Below are 16,620 nucleotides of genomic sequence, written 5' to 3' on the forward strand. Positions count from 1 at the left end.
TATTATGTATCCTGTTACTTTATTGATGCCAGTATTGTCTAAATTAGTTTCTTCATTGATTTGCTATGGTTTTCTAAGTAAATCAGCAAGTCATCTGCAAATAGAGAAAATTTTATTTCCTTTTTACAGATATTTATACTTTAATTTCCCATCTTGACTTATTGTTTAAGCTAACATTTCTAGAACTATGTCAAATAGTTGAGAAAGGGGATCCCATTGCTTTACTCCTATGCTTACTGGAAAAGCTTCCAGTGTTTTGCCAATGTTGATAATACTAGGTTTTGGTATTAGAATTTTTTTTTATTATATTAAAGAAGGGCCCTTCAATATGTTTGATTTATAGAAATATTAACACAATCAAGTATTCTGTTTTGTCAATGGTTTTTTCTATATATATTGACAATTCTGTTTACATTATTACATTGTTTACATTATTCATCATGTTTGCTTTTTTTCCAATCATCGTTCTACCCCCAGGATAAATCAGATGTGGTTTTAGTAGATAATTATATATGTGTGTGTATGTATGTATGTATATACATGTCTTGCTCCTTGAAATAAACTCTGCTCCTCTCCAAACAGCACCTGAGTTTCAGGCCCATCCTTTTATTGTGAATTCTTTTACTATCAGATCCTGTGCCATTGAGCATTCTTGTGGTTTAGTCAAACAACTGAAGAAACTGAGGCAAACAGGGCTAAGTGACTTGCTCAGGGTCACACAGCTAGGAAGTATCTGAGGCCAGATTTTAACTCCAGGAGATGAGTCTTCCTGATTCCTGGCCCAATGCTCTCCACTGTATCACCTAGCTGCCCCACTTGTGTATTCTTAATGTACCTTTAAAATTTTTTTTTGATTTTTTGACTTTTCCATTTGTTCTCTTTTAGATTTGATTTTCTTAGGAGTAAAGTTAAATTAAACTACTTTCCCTTGAGCCCTGAAGGGTTCTTGCACTAACATTCCCACCTTGGTCCTCTTATGGGCCCATAAGTCATGAATCTCAGACCATGGGTGGAACAAGTTTGGGTGTTTCTGGTGTTTTCCTCCACCTTAGTAAGCAATGCTTAAGGACCTTCCCCGGCTTTAGGGTGGGGGCATGAGTTGCCTCACCGGTGATTAATAGGGATAGGTTTTTCTTTCAAGACTCCTTCAGGAGGAGAGTTCAGCCTAACCCAAGAGCCTCCAAGGTATGCAATCCTTCCCTCAAGCAATTCCATGCCACAGTCAAGAAAGTCAATATATCACAAGCTCTGAGTTGCTTAACTGCTGTCAAAAGGGTGCCTATCCTGAACTTGATCTGGCATTAGGAAGGAGCTGATCTATTCAGGCTTTGGACTAAATTCTCCTGAAACGATAACGTCAGGACAATCTTTCTACTTAGGGACAGCTAGGTTGTGTTTGTCCTTCATTCTAGAAGAGGACCATGACATCAGAGAAATGATGATGTGACTTGCAGTTGAATTTGATTTGAGTGAGGGAGGTCTGTGCAAGGTCACCAGCCTCACTTTCTACTCCAGAGCCATCTGGGACCAGTGGCCTGATATTCAGCAGGAAGACTGGAGATGGCCCAGGATGCATTGTGAGACCCTGGCCCTTTCAGGCTAAGGTCTTTTCAGGTTCTCACTTTGAGTGAGGTAACGCCCATTTAGTGAATAGGCCTCCTTAAGAAGCTGATCAAGGGATGGCCCCCAAAACTCAAAAAAGTAAAAAATCAAACTGGGAGGGGAAGACCCTCAGGATGCCTGGCCAAAAGAGAAATAGTTACTATTTGGTATTTACATTCACTCTTTGCTAGGAGGACAGGGACCTATTGTCCAATCTATGAGCTCCAGAGTGAATTGGGTTTAAGTCTTGGTTTTTGAGAAAGAAATCTAGCCAGTAAACCAGAAGTTAAGGAGGCAGCCTTCATCCATTGAAATGGAGCACAGAGAAGAGGCAGAGGCGGAGGCAGAGGCAGAGGCAGAAGCTACTCACAAGTTGCGTTTGTCCTTCATTCTCAAAGAAGACCATGACATCAGGGAAATGCACAGTTTTACTTGGGGACAGCTAGGCATCTCAGTGGATAAAGCACTCCTAGAAGACTCCTCTTCCTGAGTCCAAATCTGGCCTCAGACACTTACTAGCTGTGTGACCTCAGTTTCCTCATCTGTAAAATGAGCTAGAGAAGGAAATGGTGAACACTTCAGTATCTCTGCCAAGAAAATCCTAAAGGGCTGGAAATGACTCAATAACAACCTCATTGGAAAGAGCGGTGGACTCAGAGTTGGAAAACCTGGGTTCGAATCACAATCCTGTGTAACTTTGGACGTTATGTGACTTGCCAGTCTCTAGGCCTTGATTTGCTCTGTAAAATTAGGAAACTGGAAAGAAAGATCTTGAAGGTCATTGTTTTCTCTCAGTCTCTCAGTTTCTCTGTCTCTTTGTCTCTTTTTCTCTGCCTCTGTGTATGTGTCTATCGTAGATTCAGTATTTCTCATCTTCAAATTAACATCCTTTATAGCTCTAACACCCTATTGCTAAATGCTCATAAGGTTACAATCTTTTCTCATTCTATTGGAATCTGGGAGGAGGGTGAGTGAACATGGATAGTAGGGAGGAGATACAAGGGGAGTCAAAACTCTAGGTGTCAGTTTCCTCACCTGTAAAAAACAAGTGTGGGTAATCAGTTGGCAATGGATGGGGGGAAGGAGGCAGAGGACAAGTCCCAATTCTGGGCCTCACTTTCCTCACTTCTAAAATGTTGACTACACAATCTCAAAGGTTCTTTCCAACTCTGAATCTTATGATCCTGTGACCACTGGAAGGTGAAAGAATGGTATATCTCCTAAGACAGGAGTGATTACTTCTCACAGTGGATAATGGGGACAAGCAAAGTTCCCTTTGTCTCATTGGCTTTTTCTTTCTCCAGAAGGTGTCTGGAGAACCAAAGAGGACTGACTCCTGAGGCCTGATACTCCATCATCTCCACCTGCTGGTGCAGCTGATCTGACCTGATGGCTTTTGGCTTCTTAGAGAGAATGACTGAGGCCCTCTGGCTCTTGACCATTTTGAGTGCTGTGGAAAATTCAGGTATTTTTGTTCTCCATCTTCCCTGCATAATAACAGCTGAAGAAAAGAATAAGGGAAGAGAATAAAAACTACATGATTCAGAGCAAGAAGGATCCTTAGAAATCATCTAATTTAGTCCCTTCATTTTACAAAGAAACTGAGACCTAGAAAAGTAAAGTAATTTGTCCAAGGTCATACAGGTTGTAAGAAGAAGAAATGAGATTCAAACCTGGGTCTTTCCACTCTCAGCTCAGTGCTCTGTCCATTACATCATGTGAAGGAGGCCTTCACTCTACCTGGAATATCCAGAAATAGAGATAGAACATATTCAATTTTGGACCAAGTCCACATTGCTATTCCTCTGGGAGAATATACTGTGTTGGAAACTTCCTTAGAAGACCCAGGTTCAGTGCCTTGCATTTAACAGCTTGTTGAAATGGCTTAGATTGAATTTGTTTTCTGTCACTGTGTGACCTTGGGTAAGTCACCTCACCCTCTGTGCCTCATGTTCTCCATCTGTAAAAGAAAGATAATTTCTCTGATTCTGTAATGAGTTTTTCTCTGTCTTGATCCCACTTCTCCTATGCTATTGTCCTATATTCATACCTCTCTGTGACACACATTCTCTCGTGACTAGTCTCATGACTAGGTGTTGGTTGTTTTTTTTTTCTTTTTGGCAGGGCAATTGGGGTTAAGCGACTTGCCCAAGGTCACACAGCTAGTACATGTGTCAAGTGTCTGAGGCTGGATTTGACTCCAGGGCTGGTGCTCTACTCGCTGCGCCACCTAGCTGCCCCTTAGGTGTTTTTTTGCTTGTGTTCTATCATACTAAGACAGTCTAGAGAGCTCAGTACCCTGGGCAGAGCCTCCTCTTCTGAAATATACAGTTCCCTCTCCAGGAGTTTAAGCCAGTAGGATAACCAACTGAGCATGAAATCAAATAGAAACCAAGGGAAACACTTAAATATGAAAAAACAAGCAGGTATATGAAGGAGGCAGGGGGTCCAGGGAGAAAAAGGAATAGGTTTTTGCAGGTCAGAAAGCGAAAAGATGTTCTCCAGTCTTCACATAGGGTTGGAGGCCTGGAGTCCAAGACTCAAATAATGAGTTTGACACAGCTCTCTGTAGGTCTGCTGATGAAGTTTTGGGCTGGGCTGGGCTGGGTTTTCAGTTAGCATGTTTTATGGAGCTAAAATAGGCCAGTGGATGAAATCACAGGCCTGGGCCACTTCCACCACCATGCAAACTGTCCACCATGGACAGTAGAATGTTGAGGGAAGATAATGTTTCCTTTTTTTTTTTTGATCCCCAGAACACACTAGGCATTGAGTGAAATTTGTTCAATTGAGTTGAATCACATAATGTTGTATTTGGAAGGGACCTCAGCAGCCATCTGAGTCTAGCCTATATGTGACATAGCACTGCCATGATGAACTTAACAAGGGTTCATGCAACCTCTGCATGAACAACTTCAATGAGGTGAAATCTGACCCTTGCCAAAGCAAGCTTATTATATTTTTGTACAATTCTAATTGACAGGAAGTTTTTCCTGACACGAAGCCTAAGTCTAGTTACTTTTTAAAAAAATTAGTTTATTTTTAGTTTGCAACATTCAGTTCTACAAGTTTTTGAGTTCCAAATTTTCTCCCCATCCCCCCTTCCCCCCCTTCCCCCTCCCCAAGATAGCATGTAATCCTATATTGGTTCTACATACACATTTGCATTAAACACATTTTCACATTAGTCATGTTGCAGGGAAGAATCATAACCAATGGAATGAACCACAAGAAAGAAGAAACAAAGCCAGAGTAGGTACTCTTGTTGCTAATTACTCTTTACACTCAAGCCTCTACCCAATTGCCCCTGGTTCTGCCTCCCAAAACCAAATGAAACAAATCTAATCTCTCTCACACATGACAATCATTCAAATACATTTTTTGTTACCATACAGAGAAGGCCAGAAACTAAACTTTCAGTTTACATAGAAATTTATACTAATTGACACATTCACTTAAAGTATTTTCTTTCTGTGCTACATTGGTGCTTTGGAAATAAAAGCTTAGGTTTTTTTTTGTTGTTTTTTTTTTGCTTTTTGGCAGGGCAATTGGGGTTAAGTGACTTGCCCAAGGTCATAAAAGCTTAATTTTTAAAATTATAAACAGTATATCCAAAATAGTCAAATAAACATATTCAACAAGGGGCAAAATCTTATTATTAGAGAATGTTAGAAAGGAGACAGCTAGCAGCCCTGCCCCACTATTCCTTGTTCCATGTCTAAGTCTTTTGGTAGAGTCCCATAAGGTGCATCATATGGATGAAGAAAATGAAGAACCTGAGATCCAGATAAAAGAAAGTGATGGGCCCAAAGGCACATGGGTAGTTTTTCCATTACCTAAAATTTCCCCTCTATCTTCCCTACCTGCGCTTCCCCCACCACCACCAAGAGAACCATCTCCTATAACAAAGGATTAAAAGAAAAAAAGAAAGAAGACAAAAAATTTAGCAAAGTGAATAGAAACACAGGAAAAAAAATCTCACATTAGAAATAATGATCTACACCTACGGACCCCTACCTCTGCAAAAAGAACAAGGAGAAATTAAGTACCTATCAATTGGGGTGGAATGACTGAACAATTTGTGGTATATGATTGTGATGGAATAGTATTGTGATTTAAGAAATGATGGGCTAGATGCTCTCAGAAAAGCCTGGAAAGATTTACATGAACTGATGCAAAGTGAAATAAGAACATTGTATACAGTAACAGCAGCATTGTAAGATGAACAGCTGTGAGTGACAGCTATTCTCAACAATACAGTGATGCAAAACAACTCTGAAGGATTTAACATGAAAAATACTAACCAGTAAGAATGGATGGAGTAAGAACTGATGGAGTCTGAATGCAGATAGAAGCATATTTTTTTTATTTTATTTTTCTTGGGTTTTTATTTCAGTCTATGTTTTCTTTTACAACATGACTAATATGGAAAAATTTTTTGCATGACTATACATGTATAACGTATATTGAATTGCTTGCATTCTCAGTGAAGTGGGGTGGAGAGGGAGGGAGAGAATTTGAAACTCAGTTTTTAAAATGAATGTTGAAAATTGTTTTTACATGTAATTGGGGGGAAAATAAAATACTAAATTTTAAAAAAAGAAAAAACCTAAATATCCTTTATGCTTAAAGTTATCCCTCATTTGTACCTTAGTGTGTATGAAGGCTCTAAAGGCAAATTTTAATATGGCTGCAAGAGGACTGGGAGTGCCCTGGAAGAGCAATAAACAGGGATATGGAGAAGCTAGAGATACCAAATGTTTTTCTCCCTTTGCAATTTTGCCTAGGGCCAGCTCTGCTAGGAGAAATAGATTTACATATCAAACTTCTTCCAAGTGTTTCTGGAACTGTACCTTGAAGTCTAAAATGGCCCTAGTCTAGACTTGGAGTTCCCACTTTGTGGTAAAACAGTTGGGGACACTTGGCCCGATGATGGGTGTACTGGGTCACCAGTACATAGCAGAATCTCTGAGCCCTGATGTTTAGAAAACAATCCACTCATCCCTCTGGGGGTGGGCAAGTAACAGCTTGCTCAAAGAAGTAGGAATAATAATGATAATAATAGCTAGTATTTATACAGTACCTACTACATGCCAGCCACTAGATTAAGCCCTTGACAAATATTATCTCATGTGATCCTTACAACAACCTTGCAAGGGAGGTGCTCTTCCAATTCCCATTTTCCTGTTGAGGAAACTAAGGCAAACTGATTTGCCCAAAGTCACATACCTAGTAAATGTCGGAAACTGGATTTGAACTCAGGTCTTCTTGACTCCAGGCCCAGCACTCTATCTACTGCACTACCTAGCTGCCATATAAGAATGTACCTAATAATAGGTAGTATTTATATAGTGCTTTAAGGTTTCCAAAGTGATTTACAAATATTATCTCATTTGATCCTTACAAGGACTGAGAGAGAGGTAAGTAGTATTATTTGATACATGAGAAAACAGAAGCAAGCAGATTAAGTGACTTGCCCAGGATCACACAACTAGTGAATGTCTAAGGCTGGATTTGAACTCAGGTGTTCCTGACTTCAGGTTCATCATTCTATTCACCATGACCCTGAATACTATTCACTGGCATGCTGTGGTAAGAGGGTAATGAGGTTTATGATACAACCCCTCCTTCTTCCCCTCCCTATTTGTTTCAGTATCTAATGTGATTTTTTTTAATGCTGATATTTCAGCTCATAATGCTTGTAATCCTTTGATCTTAACCCATTCCTGTATAAATTTATGTGTAAAAAATAGTATATATGATTGTATGGGGGTGATTTTGAAAATGCATACCAAATATTAGTTCTTTTTAAATGGCATAAATTTAAGTTATACATTAAATCATAAATGTAATTTAGTTCATATTTTTAAGTAGCTCTTTTATGTATATGGAATGCTTTCTCCACAACACTCTGTAGTGCAAGTATTATCATTCCCATTTTACAGAAAAAGAAGTAGAGGTTTATATAGATTTTGTGAGTTTGGGGGAATCGTAGATTTAGAGCTGGAAGAGGCCATATAGTCCAAGCTCTCCATTTTACAGATGAGGAAACTGAGGCTTGGGGAAGATTAAGTACCTTGGTCATGGTCACACAAAAAGTGTCAGAGACAAAATTTGAAACCAGGTTTTCCCTGCTTCAAGTGCACCCTTTGGTTTACTATGTCATGCTACCTCTTGCTTAGAACTAAATGGCAATAAGTGTTGAAAGAAAGATTTGAACCCAAGTCTCCTGACCCCAAATCGAGTATACTGTCTACTCCACAGCACTGTCTTTTATACGACTATAAGATACGGCAAAAGGGAAGTGGCCCAAGAGAGACAATAGCAAATTATGATTAAGGATTTAAATTGACTTACTCCTAACAGTATCATGATGCGGTAGTGTGCTAAAATTGAAGTTTACAGGCTGAATTCAAATCCTACTTCAAAATCAGATCATCTTGTAATCCCAAGGTCACAAAAAGGGCTCGGTTTCCTCTGTAAAAAGAGGACTTTGGATTTGATGATCTCTAAGGTCTCTTGTAACTCTAGCTCTATGATTCCATGGTATATAGTAAGTCCTCTTCAAACCTAATCTCATTAGCCCAACAAAGAGCTCTCTATTTTCATTTTTTTAAACTTTTTTTTGAGGGGGGAAGGCAGGGCAATTGGGGTTAAGTGACTTGCCCAAGGTCACACAGCTAGTAAGTGTGTCAAGTGTCCAAGGCCAGATTTGAATTCAGGTCCTCCTGACTCCAGGACTCTACTCACTGTGCCACCTAGCGGCCCCTCTCTATTTTCATGTTGAAAGTTTCCTCTTTGGGCTTTTGAGTTCTATTGTGTTCCAGTATAGAACAGAACACAGAGAAGGGCAGTAGTGATCTTCAAATTAACTAATACATTCCTTTCTATTCATTTGGATGCCATATTTTTTTCATTATTCAGAGTCCTTTTTTAGGGAGGAGGAGAAGGGGAAGAATAATCATTTATTAAGTACCTATTATATATCAGGGACTGTATTAAGCATTTTACATGTCTTTGTGAAGGGATCTAGGCAACAGCAGGGGTATAGTCGAGAACCTGGATAATAAATACCTGCTTTAGGACAGAAGCCAAGAATGAAAAGCACCTGGATCACAGAAGGAGGAAACTGAGAGGGAGCTGGAGCTCTTAGCTCAAGAAATGAAGGATGCTTCATTCCTTGTCTCTTCTCCTTCCCTCTTGTTTTCCCCTTTCTCTTATATTTTTTTTTCTCAGTGTGATAAGCCTTTTCATGGGTAAATAATTTTGTAAAAAAAAACAAACTGCATTTTCTCAGAAATACATACACAGATAAACATTTCATATTTTCAATATGCTTTCTGTGAAACTGACAAATTCTTTTTTAAAAAATGGTTTTAGCCTCTTGCATTTAATTTCGTTTAAGGATTCAGAATGCCTAAAGCTAGCTTTTGATCTAGAGAGGTGATTTTCTTTAACCTATTTCTTTTGTTTATTCCTTCTTTCTTTCCTTCCTTCCTTCCTTCTTCCCTTCCTCCCCTTCTTCCTTCCTTTCTTTCTTTTTTGATGATGAGAGGAAGTGAACAGGGATTAGAAAAATAAATGAGACAGCTAGGTGGCACAGTGAGTAGAGCACTGGCCCTGGAGTCAGGAGGACCTGAGTTCAAATATGGCCTGACATTCAACACACTTACTAGCTGTGTGACCTTGGGCAAGTCACTTAACCCCAATTGCCCTGCCTTCCACCCTCAAAAAGAAAAAGAAAAAAAATAGAAAAGAATCTGCAAGTGTTTGGGGAGTCAGGAGTACTTAAGGATGGATCCAGAATCACTTACAGAAACTTTCATTCAAAAGCTTCTGACTAAGATGTTCCTGTTTGCCAGTAACTGAGAATCTTTCAAGGCTAATTCTTCTCCATGAAGCTTTTCCCAGCTTCCCTAAACCCAGACCTCAGTAATCTCTCTTCCCTTTGAACTTTGAGTACATGATATCTGTGCCAATCATCCATTTGACCCTGAGCTTATGTGTTCTTATTTGAAAGCAAGTCCTCAAGTTCAGAGACATAAGGTCAGTGCCTTATGCCTCTTGATATCCTCAACACTTGGCACATGGTAAGTGTTGATGACGATGATAATGGTGGTAATGATGATGATGACATGATTCTGGGATTTGTTCATTTATTGCAGAGTTTGCAAAGTTCAAATGCCAGAAAGAAGTATCTGTTTGCAAAGATGACCAGGCTGAAATGATCTGCAGCAGCACCAAGGACTTTGATGGTATAAAATTGTATTTCCCTAACGGCAAGGCCGATGAACAACTCCTCTTCAGCATGACCACAGTAGGAGAGTCTCCACATCAGCATGGGATGTATCTCAAATTTAAAATCCGAGAAGCCACATTGGTGATTCCGAACACCCAATTTTCCCATCGTGGAACCTACCGGTGGCTTCTTTCAGGTCGAGGATCCTCAAATGAACACACTACGCTACATGTTTCAGGTGAGGAAAAGACAGGAATGTGAAGTTTTTTATATATAAAGTTAGGGAACATTGTAAGATCTTCCCCTGTTATGTTGAAAGTTCAACTGTTCAATTCAACAAGCATTTATTTAGTGCCTACTATGTATATACAGTAGGCACAACATGAAGGCGATACAAAGTTTAGCTGTGACAGATCCCTGATCTCCTAGGGCTTACATGTAGTTAGTTATTATACACTTCAATACAGATAGCTATAGCACTGGCAACTTTTTGAGGGATCTGGACCTGTGATTTCTTTGGTATGGAAACTCCCTCCTCTGATGAGCAACTCATTTGTAGCTTGTGGTCTTAAAGTTGCCTGAGGATATTGACAGGTTAAATAACTTGTCCATGGTCATGCAGCTAGGTTTTGTCATAGGCAGGATTTGAACCTAGATCTTCCTGATTCCAAGGCCAAGTCTACCCTCTATGTTCTTTACCTCTCAAAGATAAAACAGATATAACTGGTTTTCCTGGTTGGGGAAGTTTCTTCTCAGACATCTAACAATTTAAAGCAAAGGGCAGATATTTACCTCAAGGGGAGAAATGTCTTCTTTAGTTTGCAGAGTCATATCATTCAGAAAACTTCAGATAATCAAGATCTAGAATGTGCATTAATTACGTAGCTGCATTCTTGAGCAGACTAATTCTCCTATCGGTCCTGAGAATGATGTATTGGAACTGAGTGCCATAAGCAGCTGTATAGCCACCTGTCTGAACCCCCTTATTTAGTGTCATTGTTCTCTTGGTGTGCCACAAGCCTAGCCCCTTTGGATAGCAATGAGAAGCACTTTTCAGTTTAGCTGGAACGCCCCCGCCCCATCCCTGATGACTAGGTTTCCTATAATAAAAGCTAGCTAGCGATTTACATAATACTTTAAGGTTTGCAAAAGCGCTTTATAAATATCTCATTTTATCCTCACATGTCTGGGAGAGGGGTGCTATTATTATCCCCATTTTACAGATGAGAAAACTGAGGGGAAAAGAGGTTGAATGACTTGCCCAGGGTCATATAGTTAGTAAGTATCTGAAGCAGGATTTTTTAAATTAATTAATTTTTAGTTTGCAACATTCACTTCCTTAAGATTTTGAGTTCTAAATTTTCTCCTCCCTCCCCTTCCCAAGGCAGCATATAATCTGATGTAGGCTCTACATATACATTCATATTAAACATATTTTCACATTAGTCATGTTATAAAGAAGAATTAGAAACAACGGGAGGAACCACAAGAAAGAAGAAACAAAAAAAGAGAGAGAAAGCAAATAGTATGCTTCAATCTGCATTCAGACTCCCTAATTCTTTCTCTGGATGTGGATAGCATTTTCCATCATGAGTCTTTTGGAATTGTCTTAGATCCTTGCATTGCTGAGAAGAGCTAAGTCTATCAAAGTTGGTCATCACACAATGTTGCTATTACTGCATACAGTGTTCCCCTGGTTCTGCTCACTTCACTCAGCATCAGTTCATGTAAGTCTTTCCAGGTTTTTCCGAAGTCCACCTGCTCATCATTTCTTACAGTACAATAGCATTCCATTATATTTATATACCACATCTTGTTCAGCCGTTCTCCAATAGATGAGCATCCCCTCAATTTCCAATTCTTGGCCACCACAAAAAGAGCTGCTGTAAATGTTTTTGTACACATGGGTCCTTTTCCCTGAAGCTGGATTTGAACTCAGGTTTTCCAGACACCAGGTCCAGCTCTATTTATTATGCTACCTAACTGCTTCATTAGTGGGGAGTAGCATTGCCAAGAAGTCCATCAGCATGCTTGTGGTCAGCGAGTCTTCACACGTGACTAGCGAAGCCTTTGAAATTGAAAGAGTTTTGAAAGTAATGGGATTTGGACAGAGGGGCTTTTGACGCTGGTTTTCTAAAAGCTGAGAGGCTTTAGTTAGGTGATTCGGGCTGTCAGTCTGTGATTTTGTATCTATTCTGCAGCTAGGTGGCGCAGTGGATAAAGCACTGAACTTGGAATCAGGAAGATAGCTTCATGAGTTCAAATTCTGCCTCAGACATTTACTATCATTTAACCCTGTTTGCCTCAGTTTCCTCATATGTAAAACAAGCTGGAGAAGTAAATGGCAAACCACTCCAGTATCTTTGCCAAGAAAACCCCAAATGGGTTCATGAAGAATCAAACATGACTGAAAAATGACTGAACAATTGAGTCTCCCCAAAAGGCCATTTTCTCTTTGACTCATATATTCTAACCCAGAGTTTATGGTGGGAAATATCTAAATATATTTATGTCTAAGTTTGCACAAAGATGACTACCTGGGCCTCTAGCTCCCACATAAGCACTCAAGATAATGGATATCTATATATTGGATACAGTCATTATTTTAGCCCTCAGAAAATGCAAAACATGTAAAGGATTCACAAGAGTTCATAAACAAATACAAAAAACACTTAAAATACTTATAATAGTCCATAAGCTCCAGCAGCTAGGTGATGCAGTGAGTAGAGCACCAGGCCTGGAGTCAGGAAGACCTGAGTTTGAATGTGGCCTCAGACATTTGACACACTTACTAGCTGTGTGACCCTGGGCAAGTCACTTAACCCCAACTGCCCTGCCTTCCCCCCTGAAAAAACAAAACAAAACAAAACAAAACAAAACAAAACAAAATAGTCCATACACTCTTCTTAGAAGGGAAGTGAACTTAGGTTTGCCATCAAGGCCACACACCAACATTATACTAGATCCCTAGCTCTCCCACAGGACCCCACACTGTCCTCTGGACTCATGGCACCTCTTTCTATTTGAGCCCACTTGAAGGTAAATATAATTTGAAGCATCTGGACAGGCAATTCTCTTCCCATCACAGATCATCCAAATAATTCATTGTAAAGTCAAGGGTGGGAAACTAGGAGGAAGGGAAAGAAGGTCCTGACTGCTTGACCTCTAATGCATGGCTTTAATCTCTTTGCTGCTGCTTCTCCAGATGTGGGTGATTCTTTTCTTTATCCAAGAGACATGCCACTCAAGAACACCTCTTTTTCCTCTAGAAGATACAATTCTAAAACTCTGAAACTGGGCTTACTCTTAAGCTGGCACTACCCAAGAAATTTCCCTTCTCTGCTAGAACAATTGATTCTGTGGTCACATGGTCTAGGAAATCAAGATGCCTCATCTTCTGCACAGGATGTTGGGGTCCACAGACATGAATTCCCTCGAGTCATACGGGCAAGCATACGTCTCCTTCTGCCATGTGCTTCTGCAGGAAATCTTGATATTTTGCTATGGCCCAGATGTTGCTGTCATCAGAGGAGAATTAGTACTTGCTGGATGGTTCTGCCAAAATGCAACTATCATTGATTACTGGGTGGGAAGGAGAAGAGAGGTCTCTTCACACCCCCTCCCAAAAGGAAGGAAGTTATAAGAACAAAGGGGAGAATGGGGAGGGGGATGGGGAATGGGTGGAACAGGCCTGCCAGTTCTTTTTTGTTGTTGAGGCAATTGGGTTTAAATGACTTGCCCAGGATCACACAGCTAGTAAGTGTCTGAGGCAGGAGTTGAACTCAGGTCCTCCTGACTCCAGTGGTGGTGCTCTGTACCACCTAGCTGCCCATATATTAGCTCATTTTTTTCTAAGCCAGAGGACATTCCCACAGTAATCTCCATCCTCTCAAGACGACTAACCAAACAAATTCTCTTGGGAACAGCCTCAGTTACAGAAACCCATCAGATAGGAGACACCAGAGATTCCAGGTGACTTGTGCAATAGTCACGTAGGTAGTAAGTGGCAGGGTCAGGTCCTCTGACTCCAAATCGAGTGTTCTTTGCTCTCTGCCATGCTCATCTGGAAGCCTTCATTGACTAACTCCTAGTCCTCCTTGAGAGGCCATTCCATGGATATAGTATTTTGTAAAGGTTTCCATGCCATTTTGTGGTTGTGTTTAAGCCTCCACGATGAAATTGGAAGTTCCCTCAAGGGTAAGAATCACATCATCTCATTCATAGGTTCACAGAATTTCAAAGTTGGAAGGGACCTTGGAGATCATCTAATCCAACCTCCTCATTTTACAGATGAAGAAACCTGGGCTCAGGGAAGCAAAGTTACTTGTTCAAAGTCACACAATGAGTTAATTATAAATTATCATGTGGCCAAATGAAATAATAATTGTAAAGAGCTTAGCATATTGTTTTTGTTCAGTCGTGTCCAACTCTTTGTGGACTGTGGCATGCCAAAATTGTCCATGGGATTTTCTTGGCAAAGATACTAGAGTGGTTTGCCGTTTCCTTCTCCAGGGGATAAAGGCAAACAGAAGTTAAGTGATTTGCCTAGGGTCACATAGGTAGTGAGTATCTGAGGCCAGATGTGAGCTCAGGTCCTCCCAATTCCACCGTGCCACTTAGCTGCCTCTATGTGCACCTGGCACACAGTAAGCATTCTGTAAACATTGGCAGGGGTGCGGGGGGGGGGGGGGATTCAGTGAATTCAAAAGTCATACAATGAGTTCCAGCTTAGAATGGAACCCAAGTCATTGCTTTTCCCTCTAGACCAAGCTACTTTTTTATAGCAAGACCTAGTACAGAACTTTGTGTACTTCTTGAGGGCAGCTAGGTGACACAGTGGATAGGGCATTGGACCTGGGCAAGTTATTTTAACCTCTAAACTTTTGTTTTCTCATCCATAAAATGGAGATAACAAAACATCCACTTCATAAGCAGGACTGATGTGAAGATCAAATGAAATAATGTATGTAAAGCGTTTTGCAAACCTTAAAGCACTATATAAATGCTATCACCATCGTTCTCATTATTGGTGGTGATGTTGTTAATATCATGGGCTAGAGTGGGAGCAGAGTTCCCTAATGTACCTTGTCCAACACTTCCTGTTCCTCCCAAGGGTGACTCCTCCTCCTGGCATTTATTTGACCTCATGATTCTGCTTCTTCCAGACGCTCCTACAATCTCCAAGGAAAATGGCAGCCTAATCTGCCGAGCACAGCTGGTAAAGGCAGGGAGAAGAATCATCTGGTCCAATGACCTGCCAACAGAGCTGACAGAGGTCACATCCAATCTGGATGCCACAGGCCTAGTCAATCTCAGCAGTTCTCAACTTTGGAAAGCTAGTTTTTCTAGTAATCCACCGTGCTGTAAAGTTGTGGACGAGAAGGGCTTCCAAGAACTTTGTGCAAAAACTTGCTATAACAGTGCCATCATGGATGAGATCTCAGGTAAGGTCTGGAAGAATGGGTCAGAGGCAGCTGACAGCTTTTTGAATTTTTCTTGCTGTTTAGGGTAACAATTGCAATCCTGGTGGTATCTGAGATAGGACTAGGCAAGTAGCTCAGAAATATGGCATAGGATCCTAAACTTTGTCACTTTGAGACAATAATTCATTTTTTATTATTTTTTTTTATTTTTAGCTTACAGCACTCAGTTCTACATAATTTTGAGTTCCAGATTTTCTTTCCTCCCTCCCCCCCACCAAGATGGCATGGAATCCCATATAACTTCCACGTATAATTTCACCCAATAATTCATTTTTAAAGCACTTTAAGGTTCACAGTTTGCTTCTCTCATAATAACCTCCTGAGGCAGACTGAGTGAATATTATTACCCACACTGCCATTTGACAGAAAAGGAAACTGAGACTGAGAAAGAGAACATAGCTCATTAGTGTAAGGGCCAGAATTTGGACCCAGGTCATCTAACTCTAAATGTAGGATTTTTGCCACACCAACCTCTCTCCAAAATGAGAACTCCCTCAGGTTCTCCTTGGTTGGCCAGTCAATAAAATATTATCTAAGTCTAGGAATATCATTCAAAGGTAATGATATCAGAGACATGGAATCCAACTATGACACTGTAAAGAATTTGGTTCTCCCACCCTAGACACTAGTGAGATATGGCACACCTCAGGAGGAATTTATATGGGTCGTCACCACCTCCACCCCTGTGAGCTGAGTTGGGATAGACACACACAAAGTACACCACTGCCTGATAGGATGGATAGCAATGGGACTTATCTTGATATATCCTGGCTACTACCAAACTAGTAGCATTTATCTCTGCTTAAGTCTGCCCTTTCCAAAGGTCTAAAAAATAAACATTCACATTGAGATTTCTTCATACACATTTCTGCTAGTTCTTTGGTCTTCCAAGTGGCTTCTCTAAGCTATTTCTAATTCTATGCTTTGAATTTTTAAAAATACTTTCTTATCAAAGCAGCCCAATCATATTCTGAGGCACAGTGGAGGATTTCATGCCAAGCAGTAAACTTATTCTACAATTATTATATGTTCTTTTGTGAACAGCGGGTCAAGGGACTGGTAAAGGATTGAAGCAGAAGAGTACACTTAGGGTGGACAAATTTTTCCCCCAGTCCTTAACCTTGGCTCACGGAACCATAAGGCATTTGAGCTGGAAAAGGACCTTTTTATCATCACCTTTATTTTACAAATGAGGAAACTAAGACCCAGAGAAATTAAATAATTTGCCCAAAGTAATATAGCAACTTTTTGGCCCAGCGAGGATGCAAATATAGTTCTTTGGATTCCCAGTCCAGG

At 40.3% G+C, this 16,620-nt stretch overlaps 1 protein-coding gene across 1 annotated transcript in view; it reads left to right on the plus strand.

Annotated features, from left to right (window-relative positions):
- Positions 1–16,620, plus strand: part of LOC118845591 — a 34,128-nt gene that overhangs the window by 16,446 nt on the left and 1,062 nt on the right. The window contains exons 2-4 of the mRNA XM_036753570.1: positions 2,907–3,067; positions 9,768–10,079; positions 15,007–15,285. Coding sequence (XP_036609465.1) covers positions 2,992–3,067; positions 9,768–10,079; positions 15,007–15,285 — 667 coding nt within the window. The 5' untranslated portion in view covers positions 2,907–2,991. The remainder of the gene's footprint in view (positions 1–2,906; positions 3,068–9,767; positions 10,080–15,006; positions 15,286–16,620) is intronic.

Source organism: Trichosurus vulpecula, chromosome 4 (genome assembly GCF_011100635.1).
Source record: "Trichosurus vulpecula isolate mTriVul1 chromosome 4, mTriVul1.pri, whole genome shotgun sequence".
NCBI classification, from domain to species: Eukaryota; Metazoa; Chordata; class Mammalia; order Diprotodontia; family Phalangeridae; genus Trichosurus; species Trichosurus vulpecula.